At 36.0% G+C, this 19,166-nt stretch overlaps 1 protein-coding gene across 6 annotated transcripts in view; it reads left to right on the top strand.

Annotated features, from left to right (window-relative positions):
• Lrrc7 (leucine rich repeat containing 7) overlaps positions 1-19,166 on the top strand; it is a 438,353-nt gene that overhangs the window by 97,226 nt on the left and 321,961 nt on the right. For 3 of the 6 annotated variants that reach the window (XM_028777579.1, XM_028777577.1, XM_028777581.1), the window contains exon 2: positions 10,521-10,618. Coding sequence is in view for 3 of the 6 variants with exons in the window: in XM_028777580.1 (XP_028633413.1) it covers positions 10,522-10,618 (97 nt within the window). In the remaining 3 variants the exon portion in view is untranslated. Of the gene's footprint in view, positions 1-10,520; positions 10,619-19,166 lie in introns of those variants that run through there. The other 3 variants (XM_028777580.1, XM_028777576.1, XM_028777578.1) reach the window with 1 other exon arrangement.

Consider the following 19,166-nt stretch of genomic DNA (forward strand, 5'->3'; position numbering starts at 1 on the left):
GAGGGGGGAATAAAAGGTGGCTCTGTGGTCAAAAGAACTTGCTGCTTTCTACAAAGGACTGTAGTTTACAGTAACCACACAGCAACTAACAACTACCTGTCACCCCAGTTCAAGAGGATCTGAGACTCTCTTCTGGCCTCCTTAGGACTATGTGCTATAGCTCACAGACATGCATGTAGGCAAACATTCACACAGATAAAATAAAATGCAAATAAACCTTTAAAATACAAGACAATAATTTCTCTCCAAGAGACATTTCTTACTTAAGGCCAGTGTTCTTGGGACATTACTATTGTACCTTGTATTACAAGATAAACAATCTAAAAAACAAAGAGCAGCACTGGGTATCCAATCACTGTTCACAATTGAAGAATTAGCTCACTAGGATGTTGTAGCCTCTATATAGTCAACAATACAATCTCACATTAGCTGGGCAAAACAAAACAAAGCAATAGGAAAAAAAAACAAATTAACCATCATCCTTGGAAAATATTCACATTCTCTTGTTAAGGAAATAAAAGCAGCATCCACATCACTATATACTCTCTTACAAAGCACATTTGGACTAAAGATAAAGCTGGAAATTAATAGACTCTCAGGTCAAAGTTAAAAAAAATAAAATAAAAGAGCCTAGTAGAGAAGACCAAGAAGTTGCTGCTGCTATAGGCATTAAGGAAGCTACAATGAGTGGTGGATGAAGTGTGGCTACTTGGAGAAGCACCATTGACAGAGGAACAACTTAATAAAAATGGACAGTGAAAGGGTTTCAACAAAAGAATACTGAACAGGTAAAGACCTCAGACAAGATTCTGTCACATTTATGCAAATTCAGTCAAATGAGCATAAATAACACGGGATCAAATATAAGAGGGGAAAAAAGAGACAAGAGTTATGAGCGCAATTGTATGGATTGAATGAAACAGAAGCCCTCAGAGTGTAACAGGAAAATCTCACAACTTGAAGGGCCTCAAGGGAGCAAGAATCAGCAGAAAAGTTTAAGCTTTTTTTTTAAAATGGAGAATGTGTTCATCTTTCTCAAGAGCATCAATAGCAAGTTCTTCCTACCCCTGAGAAGGAACTGAAAAGGAAGTAACAGACACAGATGCTGCAGGTGAAATTACTGTGTATCTGGTATTTCCAAGCAATCCCACAAAGTATTAGGATGAAGAAAAAAGGTCTGGAGGGTTTTTTTTTCTTTTGCTTTGGGTTTGACTTGTTGGTAGAGGTATTCCTGGATCTTACACAAAATCATACGACGTCCATCAGAGCTGTTCATGGTGCTGCAATGTTCACTGAATCTTAAATGGAGACTTAATTCAGGTTTTCCCAGAAACCCATCTTCCTAAATAAATGAGGCATTGTGATTATTATTTTTTTTTAGTAAAGGAGACAACATGTTCTATTTCCTCATAAAATGCTGAAATTAAAGTATTTTATGATCTGAAAAGTCCTAGAAATTATCAATGTGATCTGGATCATTGTGTTGCCTTTTGTTCATGGCAATCAGACTGTTCACTCGATTAGCCACGGTGGTCTGTCTACCTGAAAAGAATATACAATACCTGTGCTGTGAATGGTCATTTCCATATGCAAAATTCTAGAAAAAACTCCAAAATGTTATTCCAGTTGTTCTGAGTACAAAGACTGACCACTAGCCTGTGATCCCAAAAATTTTTCACAAAAGGAGAGTGGGTTGAAGGTAGAACTTAATGTATATCTGACTATAAAGACTGTTGTTCTTTATATTCTAGGTAATGGTGTATTATTGACATATTTTTGGACATTTCCAAAAGAATGGCATTTATTCTTTGATGCCAACCACCTCCATTTTCCTTCAAGAAATTAATATTTTTTAGTCCCTCAGCATGTATTTTTTTTCTATTGTCTAAGCAGTTACCACATGCAATATTATTTTCTTCTCTGAGACAGAAGGCTCCACAGCAAGGCTAAGTAATGTGAATGCAATCAAAGAACTTCATCTTCTAGCACTATTCAAATCTGTGGATCTGTAAGAAGCAGGAGGAAGTTTGAGTGTGAGTTTTGACACACTGACCTCAAAGAGCCCTTATGAGACTGTGTAGAGATATAACCACAGACATGGTAGCCTTGTACTGGAGCAAACATTTATATCAAATGCTATTCATTCATTCATTCATTAAATATCTTGAAATAAATACACCATTATTGATGAGTTTGGCCAAGTACATCAGATACGACTTCTGCCCAACTCCAACTCCAGAGTGGTATGAATACGTAGGTAGGATCCTGAGACAGATGATCCAGAATAGCTAGGGATGAGAGCAAGGTCACTGGAGCTTCTATGACAGGAGAGGAGGCTGTGCTCTGATGGCTTTTGTCATATCACTCATAAATACCCACCATTCAAAATATGACACTTAAATTATCACAGATGAAACATAAATTATGACAAGTATATAATCTTTCATGACTTAGTTCCTAGGCCTATTTCTAAATCTCATATGATTTAAATAGTCATTCTGTAAGAACTTCTCTAAGGGAAGCTTGCTATTTCTTGTACTACCCAATTTGTTTACAAGACACATTCATAAAAGATAGCAGCCTTCCATATACAGTGCTATTACCTAGATGAACAAAAAAGTACAAAATGTTTTCTAAAACACAGAAGGGGAAAAATTAATACAAGACTCAAATTCTGAGTTTTTAGTACCTTGATATGTTACTGTTATTTATCTTGAGTTTTTCATGACACACTTGCTTAATATGTTTGTAGAGAAAATTATATACTGTTCATATTCTAGCACTGGTTTCTTTTTCTACAAAAGGTATAGATTTTCATGATTATTTCATGGTACCTATCAATTGTCTAGTCTATCATTTTTAAAAGGGGGACAAGAGTTGAGATGAAGAAATAGTTCAATTTCTAACACTCAATCATGAAGGTCTGAGTCAAATGCCAAGAACCAAAGTAAAAATATATTCACATATTATTCAGGACATGGACAGATAGACCTTAGGAGTTCATTAGCCAGTCTTTCTAGTCTAATCCAGGTTCAATGAAAAGCTCTGTCTCAAAGCTTTATTTAGTAGGCAATCAAAAAAGACCTCAAATGTTAAATTCTGGTCTTCGCTTGCATGTGTGCGTGTTTACATGCCGTGCCCTTTTGAACATATGGACACATAATATAACAAACAAACAAAAATGAGATAAATTAAAATGAAAGATTAATTTTAAAAGTTGTGGAAAATGTACCACTATGTTTGCTGGCTCTCAGGGTACATGATACAGAAATGTAAAACAGTTTCCTCTCTGAAACCATTGCTGATTCTTGCTCTTTGAGAAATTACTGCTATCTTCTACAAAACAACCTGACTCATCTCCAGCTCCACAGCCTTTTCCCTGTATTTCTGGAGTAGGAATTTTACTTTGTCTAAGTAGTTTATTTGAATGAAATTCATTCTCCTCAAAGTGATCTTCCTTTTCAACTTCAACTTTTCCTTAATGTTGGTGAGTCAACATGTTTAGGCAAGATAATTGAGCACTGATTGTTTCTATGCTGTCATTTGTAGTTCATGTTTGATCCACATGAACACTCAATTGTACTTTGCACATGTGTTCTCTGGGAGCATACCCAGGCTCTGGCAATCAGACTGCTATGGTTTGGAGTCAACTGTCCTTTAAAAACAAGTTACTACTGATGAAACAAGGCTATTTCCATTGTGCCTTCACCTCTTCTATGAATTCAAAGCTAAATAAGGAGACTTGAAAGTTCAGGGAGTTGATGGTTTAAGGACACTATAAAAATTAATGTTCATAGTATGTTATCACTCTGCCTTTTGACTTTATGCTTTCCATTCCCATATGAGGGTATAAATCTCTACCTACTATTATTTCTAACTATAATATAACAATCATCTGTTTATCTGTATAATCATGCTATGATTTCAATTCTATCCCTAATTTGTTTAGTTTTCTATAGATTATTTCTGTTGAAGTTTGAACCTAGAGAACAGTTGTTCTCAACTTCCCTAATGCAGTGACCCTTTAATACAGTTCCTCGTGTTGTGATAATCTCCAACTATAAAATTATTTCTGTTGCTATTTTTATGTTTGTAATTTTGCTACTGTTATAAATCATAATGTAAATATTTTTGGAAATAAAGGTTTGTCAGGTAGGTCACAAACAATAGGTTGAGAAACACTGCTATAGAAGCATAAACTATATAGTACTGGCTAATTTTATATCAACTTGACACAAGCCAGAGTAATTTTCATAGGAAGAATCTCATAATAAAATGCACCTCCCTAGCCTGTGATGTATTTCTTAGTTGACAATTAATATGAAAGTATATAGCCTATTGTGGGTAATGCGACCACCTTGGCTGGTGGTACTGGGTCACACACACACACACACACACACAAACACACACACACAAAGCCAGCTGAATAAACCACGAAGAGCAAGTGAATAAGAAGGCTTCCTCCATAGTCTCTGCTTCAGTTCCTATCTCCATATTCCTGCCTTGAGCTCCTGTCCTGACTTCCTTCAAAGATGGACTGTGATGTGAAACTATAAGCTGAAATAAAGCCTTTCCTCCCGAAGTTGCTTTTGGTCAAGGTGTTTTATTATACCTATAAAAAAGTAACTGGAATGTGTATTTTCAGTGCTTGTGTGATGATTAGATACTTCCAGACATGCTAAACTGTCAAAAGCTGTATCTATATGTAATTATTGTAATTCCCATTATAGTAAACTAAGATTCAATATAATTATTAAATCCTAATTTTAGTTCCTCTGTGGCACTAGTCAGTTTAAAGTCTACAGTGGCTGTGCACGATCAGTACAACTGTCCTGCATCCCTGTCCTTTCAGAAATGTATATAGCAAAATTCACATTAAAGGGAAGCAGACTTGGATCTAAACACTCTGTTACCATAAGCAAATCACTTGATGGCATCTCTGAGAGGGAAGCTAGTCAGAAATGATCATGGCAGATAATGAGAGTGTGTGTGTGTGTGTGTGTGTGTGTGTGTGTGTGTCAGAAATCACTTTACTGTGATAATCACCAGACTGTCAAATTGATTACTAGCTCCTCTGATGGATCACCAGGCAATGTGGCAAGGATTTGCTGTCTTTCATTTTTTTTCTTTTCTTTTTATTGGATGTTTTCTTTATTTACATTTCAAATGTTATTCCCTTTCCAAGTCTCTTCTCCAGGAAACCCCATCCCCTCCCCACTTCCCTGCCTCTATGAGGGTGCTCTCCCACCCATCTACCCACTCCTGCCTTCCCACCCTTGCATTCCCCTACACTGGGGCATTGAACCCCCACAGGACAGAGATGGTCCTCCTAGTGATATCCAACAAGGCCATCCTCTGCCACATACATAGTGGGAGCCATGTGTCCCTCCATGTGTACTTTTTGGTTGGTGGTCCAGTCCCTAGGAGCTCTGGGGGATCTGGCCAGGTGACATATTTGCTCCCACCACAGGGCTGCAAACCCCCTTAGCTTCTTCGGTCCCTTCTCCAATTCTTCCATCGTGGACTCCACGCTCCATCCAATGGTTGACTGTGAGCATCCACCTCTGTATTTGTCAGGCTCTAGCAGAGCCTCTCAGGAGACAGCCTGAGATCAGGCTCCTGTCACGATCCTGTCAACAAGTACTTCCCTGCATCCACAATAGCATTTGAGTTTGGCAAATGTATATGGCATGGATCCCCAAGTGGGACAGTCTCTGGATGGAATTTCCTTTAGTCTCTGCTCCACACTTTGTCTTCATATTTCTTCCTGTGAGTATTTTGTTACTCTTTTAAGAAGCACTGAAGCATCCACACTTTGGTCTGCCTTCTTCTTGGGCTTCATATGGTGTGTGAATTGTATCTTGGGTATCCCAAGCTTTGGGGCTAATATCCACTTATCAGCTATCTCTTTGGCCATTCTTCATTCTTATGGCATCCATATTAACTGTAGACTTGTCCTAGGCCCCATGCCACACTTCTTTATTGGTGAATGACTTTATTAACTAAGTAAATCCATTAAACTTCCTCCATGCATATCTAAATATGTATTTGAGGTTTGTAGGAGTTCTCAAACAATGAACAAAATCTTTAAGAAACTGACTTCACTGACTACATCCTTGAGGAGTGAGCATCTTTAGTTTTGGAATAGGGTGATAGATTTTTTTTAAAGGTTCTCAGCTGATTGAGACCTGGCTACATTAAAGAGACATCAAACAAGCTTTAGGAAGACGACAAACAGGTTGTAGACATCTTTTGGTTACATATTACAAGTGCCTATTCATGCTGTTTGAAATGTACATGGCTACACATACTTCTCAGCAAAAAAGACATGTGGGGCACACTTTCTAGAACCTGTCAATGAGATTTAAACAATCTGCCTTCCATGGTCATCACAATTCATCTCTCATCGCTGAAACTATTAACATACTCCACTGGTAACATGCCAAGCTAAAGAACAGGTCAGACAACTCCTTTGCAGAGTACTGGAGTGTTCCAAGGTTCCAGCCTTGGTAACTTTGTTTGGACATATATTGTACACCATGTACCACAAATTGCACTGGTTGAAGAGCTTGCATAAATATCAGTGTGATCTCCAGAAGACTGGAGTGTCAGTTATATAACACTGTGGTCATGAGTGCATGTCTCCCAGTGGGCACAACATTTACAATTCTGAAGAATGAAAAGAATCTTAATGTCTCCAATGTTTGCTTCCATGACTGTGTGATGTACATAATTTATAGGAAATTTCTTTGGCTCCAGTTAACTTTTCAGTAGTTCTTGAAGATAAAATGTCACTGAATGAAGCAGACATCAAGTGACACCAGGACAACAATCAAAACATAACATGGAATATTATTACATATTAACATATTAACAAACAAATATATATTTATATATCACAGTGTGATGTGCTGAGGAGCTTATACATTAAACTTTCATATATCAATATACAGCTAATATTAATTTTGTGTTTATGAAGAATTTTTACCTCAATCAATGGTACTTTACTCAATAGAATAATAGGCATATTATTTCCATATAATCATGGGCATGAAATAATGAGGTAAAATCAGAAAGCAAAGACCAGGAAAGACTGGCTACATCTTCCACAGCCCATGGGGCTATGAGTAGGTAACTGAGAAACAGTAAACCATCAGATACTCACTTTAAAAATACTCTTTCAAGGCATTTCACTGGGTACTGAATGAAACACGGGTAAATTGTGAGACATTATCGATGCTTCAGTAGTATTCCTATGGTCAGAGAACAGTTCTAAATTTTGAAATGTCTAAACTCTTTGAAAAATAATAAGGTATTTAGCATTTTAAATAATATTATATGGATAACAGGCCATTTTATTCATCAAAATATTCTTAGATTTTTATTTGTGATTTCTTAAATGAATTGATTAATTGAAGTACACTATCAATATTGTCATCACTGAAAGCTGGCAGTTATTATATGGATGCTTCATATTTTCTTTTATGCTTACATGGTTTTGATTGATTCTCTCTCCCCATCTTCCTGTCCTTGACCCTGTTTATATCCTTCAGGGTTCCAGTGTTCCTGATCACAGATTGTCTTATCACATGTCTTCTACCAGTTCGATACCTTTCTCTCTTCCTCTATGGGTCCTTTCTAGTTTCCTGGTCAATATCATTGTTCACTCAGATATGAATATACCTGCATAAAAATTAAGAACTACAGAAAGTACATGAGGTATGATTAGTTTTACCCATCTTCCTGTAAATTTTATTTTTTTACAGCTAAATGAAATTCTGTTGAGTGTATCAGTCATATTTTCATTTAATTATTTGTCAGTTATGGTCATCTAGTCTGACTCCATTGGCTGGTATTGTGAATAATAATGATATGGGTGTATGTTCTCTGTGGTGGGAGTCCCATGGCTTTATTTCAGGAAAGGTATAGATGGGTCATATAGGAGTTCTGGAGTTCTAATTTTAGTTTTTGAGGACTACCAACACACACACACACACACAAACACACACAAACACACACAAACACACATTGATTTCTGTAGTGACTTCTCCAGTCTGCACTCCAGCTAATGTTGATTAAAGATTCCTTTCCCCACATTCTCTCCAGAATTTGTTATAGTGTGTCTTTCTGTGATAGTCCTTCTTGCTAAGGTAAAATGGAATTTCAAAGCAGTTTAATTTAGGTATCTCCAATGGATGTGAGTGTTTTCTGAATCCACAATGACTAAAACATTTCCTTCCTCAGATATTTTTCTCCACAAGGCCAAATATTTCTTTTCTTCTCTAAATAAAGGGAAGTTTTGACATTTTTACTAGCACAATAGACACAAAAGTATTACTTTATAGTTTCATTTCTATTTGTCAAGATTTCTATTCATAACCATTCCTTTACTTGCCCTATTGCCCTGAGATATATCACAAATCACCTCATCTATGCTGACATATCTGATCTTCACAAAAGGTTATAGATCTGAGTATCGTTTTACTGATGAAAAACTGAAGCAATCACAGACTGTGTGAGCATGTTTCCATGATACCATTCTGTAAGAGATGGCCTCCACAGCTAGCAATCAACATGAAGTCAACCCTATCTTATCCACTGGTGTTTGGTTTGCCAAAAATGAAACCTCTAGCGACTAGGTCCTTGGATGCCAATTACAACTGTTCAAGTGCAAACTTCATGAATCTTGAAATCTATTCCCCACCAGAGCTTTGTTGGAATGAATTTCTATTCTCACATAATAGAGATATTAAGAAAAATGCAGTAGTTTTCTCAAAAGTGGTTTATACATATTCCAACATGGATAACTTCTCGTTTCATATCAGAATTTGATTATGATGAGAAAAACTGATTTTTTTAAAAAAAAAACTATACAAGGGCTAAGATATGGATCAGCAATAGAATATTTACCTAGTACATTTGAACCCTTGTTCAATCCCCAGCATTAGAATAAAATATTTATAAACATCTATGGAGACATTGCATATGCAGGTTGTAGTTGCTTCAGTAATTTATAAATACTGGTGAATACTCACTTAGATTACCATTAGACTGTCATGGACATTCATGTATTTGCTCAATCAGATTATCAAAATTGTATATTGAATTGACTCAATAGTCCAAAACTGAAAAATTGGATAAGTTTAGTTTTTATATCTAAGCCTCATGGCAAATGTTAGGATTCTCTTCCACACATACAATAATTAATGCAAGTTGTATCTTAACTTCTTCAGGTTCCTCTTGTGTTTCTGTCATGATACCATAATTATCTCAAGATCAATAACTATTCCTCATCTAAAGTAAGCTTCAAATGGAGCTAAAATTCAAGTTATAATTGCATATTCTGAAACATTTTCTTATACTTTATAGACATATACACAAGTACTTTAATATGTATATCTGGCAATAGTTATTACTAATAATAATAAAAAATAGTAATAGTAATAATAAAACAATAGTTACAATAATAATAATAAAGAAATCCTTTCAGATTCACCCAGTGGCATGGAAAGAAGAAAGTCCACTCCTGAAGATTATTCTCTAAGATGTTCGGAACATATTCTTTCCTCCTAAGGGATGACTCTAGATTTTTTATAAATATGTTTATTTTCAAGTGATTACTCTTTTTTAATAGTTTCCCTTTGGACTGATTGGGATGTCTGATAAATTATCATAGACATAATGGTTAAATGATGGACATGTACCATTCATAGTTTTGAGACTGAGAAATCCAAGGTCATGATGCAGTTAGATTTGCTTTCAAGTAAGGCCTTCTTTCTGATGGCAGTCTTCTCACAGGGCTTGTGTAGAAGAGAAAGCAGTCTCTGTTCTTTCTCTTGACCTTAGGAAGACAGTGATCCTACGATGAAGACACAACCCTTATAACATCCTCTAAATCTACTTAATGTAATTCCTTCCAAGTATTTTTATATTGGGGTAAGACACAAATATTCAGTCTTAGTAGTCTCTTACTAGACTGTGTATGGGCTTTGTCCACATGGTAGTGGAGTGTGTGTGTGTGTGTGTGTGTGTGTGTGTGTGTGTGTGTACATTCATGTGGATACCAGAAGACAACGTGTGCTGTCTTTATTTAATCCACTTTGTGTATTTGACACAAGGTTGCTGTCCTGAAACTTGTTGAGTAGATTTTACTGGCTGGCCAGCAAGCCGACAGGATCCACCTGTCTGCCTCCCCAGCACTAGGATTACATGAGCATGCCACTGCAACAACATTTTGACATAGTTTTTAGAGATCAAATTCAAGTCCTTGTGCTTATAGGGCAATCATTGGCATTACTAAGCTGCCTCTCTAGTTCCACATGATGTTTTTAGCATTTTAAATCAATACAGCTTTTAAAGACCATGCTTTACCATGCTCTACACTCCCTTGTCATCTGTTAGGTACTCTTAGTGGTACAAAGTGGGGTACAAAGCTTCTATCAGTATTTAAATTTCAATATGTCATTTCCATTATCAATAAGGATTCAAGTATTAAAATATTATTGGTCTTTCTCTTATAGGATGGAGAGTCTAATACGGGGAAGGAATCCCCCACAATATCAGAGAAGTCCTTGTAAGGAGGCTCGTGCAGCACTTCGGAAGAGGCCTGAAGAAGAGTGTAAGTATGTCTAATCAGATTAACCATGTTCTAGGTAGATTTTTGGTCAGTGGCACAAAAGAAAGAAAGAAAAAAGATGAAGAAGAGAGAGAAAAAGAAAGAGAGAGAGAGAGAGAGAGAGAGAGAGAGAGAGAGAGAGAGAGAAGGAAAGAAGGAAAGAAAGAAAGGAAGGATTCACTTTTAAAAGCTCAGACAATTGGGAGATGTATTCAATAAATATATGTTACATTGACTTGATTTTTTTTTAAATTATAACAAATACAAGTGCCACAAGCTCTTTTCCCAAGAGTGTTCCTCTGGTACTTGAACAACTTCCCATGGCATTTGAATTTTGTGTTAAATGAGAACAGAAAAGTCCACACAGTACTCTAAATCTTTCAAAATCACTGTATGTTATACATACTAATGTCCTGAAGTAAAGAACCTTATAAAATGTGCTTAAAATCAACATTTTACAGTTTCCTTTGCACTATAGTTCTCTTTTGAACATTTTTTTTCTTTCTGCAAATGCCACACTCTTTGAAAAACACTGTTACTAGAGAATTAAATGCCTAAGGGTAAATGCAGACCTATTTGTCAAACTGAAATGTTTGATTTAATGGAATTTAGTAAAATGTTTTGAAAGATAGATTTTATAAGTGACACTATAAAGACACTTTAATCCAGGCTCAAATTATTTTATATTAGAATGTAGTCATCTGTAGAGACTTCATTTAAATATTTATATTCCATAGCATATAACAGATTGTTGGAGACTTTTGACTGCTATTCCCATTTGAAGTTTGTCAGATGACTCATGATACTAACTTTTCTTGTGGTATTTGCATGGAGTTATTTTTGGAGAACCAAATTATGTTCCATTATGACAAACATTCATCTGAATTTTGTCCAATTTTAAGAACTTATATTTCTTAACTATAAAGTTAATGCTGAGCTCCACAGACATAGATGGCACAGTAATTTGTTAACTTTACATTTGGATTTTAAAGTAGTTTGAAGTGTGAGTAAGGATCAAATACATTGCTTGCATACTCAGCAAATGAAGCACTTATACTGGATGTTGTGTAGTAAAGTCAAGAGATATCTTTTGCAGTGACTTCTATGCCATTCACTAGAGTATTGATCTTTTACACATGAATTTATGTCTCTTAACCCTGAAAATAAAACTAAAATGTGAAAGTGAAGATGCTATTCAGCCAAAAGTACTTATGAAGATCCTGGCTTTAAGTTTTATCTCCGTTACTGAATTCATACGAAACACTGGAATTTCTCCTCTTTTCTGGTTCAATACCTCATCTACATCTCTGTTATAGGTTTATACATTTGACTTAAAAACTTAGAAGATATGTGGATACATTGATAGATGGTTCCCACGTAGTTGATGTTTAATTTATAGTGATTTTCCATGAGTACTCTTTTAGTGAATTCTATAGGCTAATGTTTACTTAACTGCAGTTAATCATGGTATTCATCCTGATACCTATTTCTATAGATATGACTTTATGGAAACATTGGCATCATGTATTTGTTTAGCTGTTCTGCAGAACTACTATTGCCTGCACAGAAAGACTCAGCAGTCATGGTTCAGGCCAAATGTCCCACAGAACAAAGCCAAAGTCCTGTGCCTGGTTCTTTATAAGAAAAAATTTTTATTTATCTATTTGTTTTTGTTCTTTAAGACAAAGTCTCACTAGATTGCTCAGACTGGCCTCTTGTCTCAGCCTTCTCAGTGCTGGAATAATAAGCTAGCCGTCCCACGTGTATTGGGAAAGATTTGAACTCCTGTCTGAAGAAATGATTCTTAAACTGTAGCGTGTAAGCCAGCAGCAGATGAATCACCTGAGAACTCATTAGATGTGTAGATTCAAAGGCTTGTGGCCAAACTTGCTGAATTAAATGTCTCTTCAGAAGAGAGTAGTGATCTGTACTTTAAGAGGCCATATTAGAGACTGTGATGCAAGGGTAATGCTGAAAGCCACAAGCTAAGCAAGTGATTGATGGCGGATGAGATTAAGCCATCAACTACACAAGACTAATGATGGCGGAGATATCAATAGATATATTTCATACGTAAAAGCAATAAGCCTTATTGCTTTCTGGTATAAACTATATATATTGACTATGCATACTTCATATGTATCTAAGACAGTTAGTTCTGCTGGAAGCCCTCACATGAAATTATATATTGCTCATTTTTAACAGTAGAAGCAAAACACTGTGGTACTTTATTAACTTTAGAAGCATGTGAGAAGGTCTATTCTCTAGCACAACACGTGACAATAATTAACTGCAGTATACTGTGTGTTATTTTTATAAAGACCTCTACTGATATACTTATAAAGTAATAGTAATAGTGAGTCATTCCTTGATGATTCACAGGACTATTGTGAGAAAATATTTATATTAAGTATGTTGCACAAAACCTGGGACATACAAAGTTTTTTCAGTCTATTGATTTCTTTCCCTCCCTTTAACGTTTTCTCTTTTAGCTTACTATATTCCAGTCTTATGCCAAATTAATTCTCTGTTTAAGGAAAATAGAATGTTGTAGTAGATATTTAATCTCAAATTTGGGGTTTGTATGCTGCCTTTGATCATTCATTTCCCAAATAAAAGAAATACAACCTTTGTATTTAGAATAAGCCTTTAATGCACTAGAACTGAGCAGATATCTACCCTCTTGGCTACTAGAATCTACTTCCTCATCAATAACTCCATACAACTTGTTATTTTCCACCTAGTCTGCTCTTAACTCCAATTGGCCAGCTCTCATGACCATGTTTTCAAAACTCATCTACCCCACGGCAACTTCTTCTATCTTTACCTACTTCCTTTTTCCCTCTCCTCCTGGCCACTGCCACTTATTCTAATACCAGGAACCAAAAAAAAAAAAAATCCACCTATCTCTTGACCAGCTATAGGCTATACATAATTGTATTCACCAGAACTAGGGGATCAAGTTACATAGTGTCACCTGGGTCTATGTGCAGATTCTCTTATCCCAGGAGGCAACAAGGCCTTGGGGGCCAATATTTAGGACTATAACACGTAACAAAAGATCAAACATCAACAATAGAATATTTTTATATCAAAAGTGTAAATTACCTAAAAATGTATGAGCTTCTACCTTCCAAAACAATGAAATACCAAAATCTGAAAATTCATATTATTCATTTTATAGAAAAAAATATTATGCTGTGCACTACAGCTTCCACATAGGCAACATCAGGCTGACCTTGCACCACTAGACTATAATTCATGTTATCCAGCAATGCACCTAACACAGGGTATGGTTACATCCTCTGAATCCACAGGTTCAGCTTAGGGTCCAACCCACACAATTTGCTGTTAAGATGACAGCATCATTTTTGTGGAAGGTCTTAATAAATGGCATATTTTATGTTAACTTTTGTAAGCTCTAATCTTTTATAGTGTTTTCAATATTGAAATCAACATTGGATCACAGATACTGTTCTTAGCTAGTTTTTTGTTTGTTTGGTTGGTTGGTTTTTCGAGACAGGGTTTCTCTGTGTAGTCCTGGCTGTCCTGGAACTCACTCTGTAGACCAGGTTGGCCTCGAACTCAGAAATCTGCCTGCCTCTGCCTCCCAAGTGCTAGGATTAAAGGCGTAAGCCACCACTGCCCGGCTTCTTAGCTAGTTTTTTAAGAAAAAAAAAAATTGTCTATCTGTGCTGCATCTAACAAGGCTGAGCAGACATTCAGAAAAAAAAATAAGCTAACTCTGTAAGAACAGACTTTTAGACATAGACAAGTTTATTCCACATTTTTAAAAATCAAATAAATATATGTCCTTAAAACTAGATCCTCAATCAGCTAAAAATACATGTTTATGTACTTTTCCAAAGATCTCCCTAAAGAGTCATCTGTGGCAGCCCCATTTGCTTGCTTCACACTTGCTCCTTCAAATAAGCCTGGAGGAGGGCCTTCATCCTGTCACTCCACTAGAACAGCTACCATTCAGATCATCAATTACTTCTTCAGGCGGCTGTAAAGATTTTCTATCTCCATTTCACCAGATACAATAAATCCATTGGCTTAAATTGTCATTATCTCTCAATAGCAAGTTCTAGGTTGTCAGCTTGAGCCTTATCAGAAACTTAGTTTAGGATGAATCTATTTGTATGCTTTTAACCTGATGATAGAATTTATTTCCTATAGAGTTGATAACCAACTGCCCTTTTTTTTGCTTACTGCCATCTGAGGACACCCTTTAGATTCCAGGTAACATTCTAAATGTGAGTGCTTATTCTTCTTTTTTCCCAGTTAGAATCCTGCCCTTGTTTTCAATCTTCAGCTGATTAAACCAGAACCACCCAAGACGATCTGAATTTTTATGAATTCAAAACAATTTTATTGAACCCATAGTGCTAGTGTATCCTTGCCATACTCTTGTCTAGAGGTAGATCGCAGCTTTCTGCATTTGTAAGAATAGTTTATGTTTAAAAAAAAATTAGAAGATTCAGTGACATTAATGGCACAATCTTAGAGTTCTACTTTGCCATTTGCTAAACTCATCAAGTATTTTAACTTCTTTCTTAAAAAAAAAAATAATCTCAGCAATTACATTCTTCCAAAATTTATTTGTTAAAATCTGATTACTGAGGGACGGTGGTAGGAGGCGTGGTTTGAGATAGAGTTTGATGGTCAGTTGAGAATCACTGTAAATGGAATTTATCACCTCATAAAAGGACCCCTCTTGAAGTATCCTCCTTCATCCTTCCTGTGCTCTAAATGCATATAGAGAAGTAACCTCCATGAACCATAAAATGGCCCTCTCCAAGACCCTAAATCAGCCACACCTTGATCTCAGAGCTGTGAAAAATACATTCTTCTGTTAGTGATTCTTGAAGCTTACCATAGCTTTTTACAGTAGGAACAGATTAACACAGATGCTCCTGTGGTCCTGACCTCCTGTAGTATAATGCTTTCTTAGTTTTCTTCCAGTATTTTAGGTTACTCTCTTGCACACCCAACTGTCTCTTCCCAGCTATAAATACTAGTTTCTAGAAGCAGTGTGAAGTCTTTTCCCCCCCACAGAGCATCTCATCACAGTGTTAGCTAGTCCCATAATCATATGACTCAAAATTGATACCTCTCCATTGATCCAGACATTAGTTTAATACATCTTAGCTATTCCAACAATACAAACTCCATAAGTCAAAATGCATGTCTGCCATACCCTCTTCAAAGCTTGACAGTCTCCTGGGATTTTTGTTTTACTTTTAAATGATGTTAAAAAATCATTTAATCTAGAGGTCAGTTTTCATAGCCTCTCACCCATTTTACTCTTTATTTTGATTTCAAGGTCTCTCAATGTCACTCCATAACTACAATTTGAATCTTCCAAAAATACCCTTTGCAAAGGTGCCAAAGTTCTAATACTCCATCAAGTGACTTCCCTAAAATACAATTCTAGAAGTCTTTCATCTAAACATTGCCCTAGGATTTTTCCTCACAAAGACAAAGTCTTCCTGTAGGGTCTAAGACTTCACAGGGTTATTATACCTCTGCTAACTCTTAAGGGTTCATCACCCATTTAGCTCCTCATCTTTCTGACTCAATCACACTGAAGTGTTTTTAATCTATAACAAACTGACCAAAACAAATATTTATGTCATGGATTCATTTCAAATATCAAAAAATTTAACATTAGCCCCTTTGGTAATAGTCATTGAATTTAGCCATGTTATTATCTTGGTATTAGACACTGGAAATAAACGAACCTGATCCTGTGCTTGGGGTGGCTTTACAAACTATTGGCATGGTCAAGTCTAATCCCAGAGTTCTGAGTGCATGTTTCCCTCTACACCAAGTTGCTACAACTGTTCATATTTTGGAACCATCACTTTCCTCCTGAAACAGGTTCTCATAGATGGTAGGCAAGTACACACCACTGAGCTACACCCCACCACCCTTCCTCTTTGTTCATGTTTTAAAATACTTTGAGATAAAGTCTTGATGAGTTGTTTGGGTTGGTCTTGAACTCATTCTGTTGTTCAAGCCAGCCTTGGACTTTCAATCTTCCTCCCTTAACCACCAGAGAAGCTGAAAATGAAGGCTTATACATTAAAGCTAAAATCATTGTTTTCCATTTACTTTTCTCTTTCAAAGATCTGAGAACTTCAACAGTCACTCTTGATAAGAACTATAGATTTTAAATGTCAGTGAATCAACAATTGAAACACCAATACAACTTAAATGCTTCTTATTTATAGAGGAAATCAGTGCAGAATGTGAATGCAATATAGGCAAAGGCTCCTCTGTTGGAAAAGTCTTGGAAAGTTCAAAATTTTAGCAATAGAGAGATAAAAGCAGAAGAACAAACTATGGACTAACCTGAGCTACATAGTCAGACCATCTCTCAAATAGCAAAACAAACAAAAAAGTGATTCTGGAGCTCTGGGGTTTTATTCAGCTTCATCTCAGCTGTGCTGGGTGAAAAAAAAAAAGCACTCTTTTGTTCATTAGGTTATTATTTCTATATGAAGCCCACCTCTGTTCAGTAGTTCAGTTTTGTGCATTCATTTGAAGGGACAAGTCCTTCCAGTACTCACGGTAAGGTACCTTTCTAAGATGACTATAAAAACATATAGATAATATGCATGATTTTAGCAAGAAGATTCATGGGAAAGAGGTATTCAGTGACTTCTGATTATCTCTAATTGTGAACCATAAAATCTTATTAAACATCATGCTTCTTGTTGTTTTCTGTTGCTGTTTCATAGTGTCAACCAATGGATTAGAAATTTGATATTGTGCTCAGTTGATTTTTATATGCATACACGTAATCAACACATTCTACTGACTACTTATTTTATCACAGTGCAAAAGTAAGATTAAAGGGAGATTAGATAAGGTTCTATCCATAACTTGAACATTCTTAAACTTTAGAAATAGTGACAGCTACTAAAACCTAGTACCATATCTAGGGTAGTCCAGATATGTCTCAAAGCTTTCAACACCCAAGGTAGTAATAAAAACAAATCCTAGCAAAGAACATACTTAAATATCATTGTATCCTCACTTTGATATAGCTACTGTGTTATTTCTACAGCATCTCCCCTAAGTACATGTTAGATGAAAGTTTAGAAAACATTCGTTATCATTTATTTTTCTCTCACCTATGACCTAGCTGCCGTATTGGATCTGGTCTTTTATTTAGCTTCATCTCAGCTGTGCTGGGTGAAAAAAAAAAGCATTCTTTTGTTCATTAGGTTTTAATTTCTATATGAAGTCCACCTCTGTTCAGTAGTTCAGTTTTGTGCATTCATTTGAGGGGACAAGTCCTCCCAGTATTTGTCTGTAAGTTTGAAATCAATACACTTGTCTGTATTGGACTTTAACTTTCACTGGACATACACTTAAGTGCAATTTCTCCAGTCACATAAAGCTTCACTGTGAATGAATTTTAATCACTGGCATCTATGACTGGAAAGAATGAAATAACAAGAGATCTCTGACAAGAAAAAAACAGGTAAAATCCAGAAAATTGATAGGAAAACTTTGACAAAGTTTCATCCAAGACATTTTGGGAAAGGATTGACTTGTTATCAGATTAAAGTCTTTTCAAATAAGATCCTCAAAACTTAAATTTGTCTTGTTCCATATTCCTTCCTTCATCACCACATTTCTGGTACCTCTCTGCTCTCTTGGAGTAAGATGAGCCTCCTCCTCTCTGTTCCTGATAGTCTTGGAGCAAAACAAGTTTTTCATATACTACCTTAAGTCTTCCTGTAGTAATTCCTACAGTCCTGGTGCTGCTTATATGGTACTTTTTGTAACCCCTCCTGTAGTTCTTAGGGTGTTCAGTAGTACATACTGCAGTATATTATTTTCTCATTTGGATGTTTCTTTCATCCCCCTCTGTCATAAGCTTCTTACAAATTAAGCAGACATGTTTTATGGATCTTTTAATCTCTAAAATTAAACATAACATTTGACATATAATCACTTCCTTAAACAGTGAGTAATTATCAAAGGCACAACTTAATTACTACTACAGTAGTTACAGTTAAAAGGATAGTTGGACTGTGATGATATCCAGCAGATTATTTCTGTAATCCAGTGGCAGTCTGAGGAAGTTAAATATCAGCTGTCATTCTTATGATTTACGAAGACCAGATTGGAGGACATGCTTGTGATTTTTGACCATGGAGTGTGTTATAGAAAAGAATTATGTAATGTTTCTTTACCAAATCAGCTCCATCTAAAAGAAGAGAGAGCTAGGCATTAATGCAGGGACTCTTTCAAACTTTACAGATAAAGTAAACTGCTTCCTTTCCTAACTAAAGTCAGAAATGATTCTCGCCTTAAATGTCTATGTATGAATAAATGAATCATAAAATGTCATGTAAGGATCTGGAGAGGTGGCAGCAATTAAGAAACTTAGTGTTTTCCCAAAGAACGTACTTTTAATTCCCAGCACCTATATTAGGTAGCTCACACCCACCTATAATTCTAACTACAGGGCATCTGATGCCCTTTTCTGGGCTGCATAAGTACACAGATGGCATATATTCAGAGGGGG

Source organism: Grammomys surdaster, unplaced genomic scaffold (assembly GCF_004785775.1).
Source record: "Grammomys surdaster isolate TR1022 unplaced genomic scaffold, NIH_TR_1.0 311, whole genome shotgun sequence".
NCBI lineage: Eukaryota > Metazoa > Chordata > Mammalia > Rodentia > Muridae > Grammomys > Grammomys surdaster.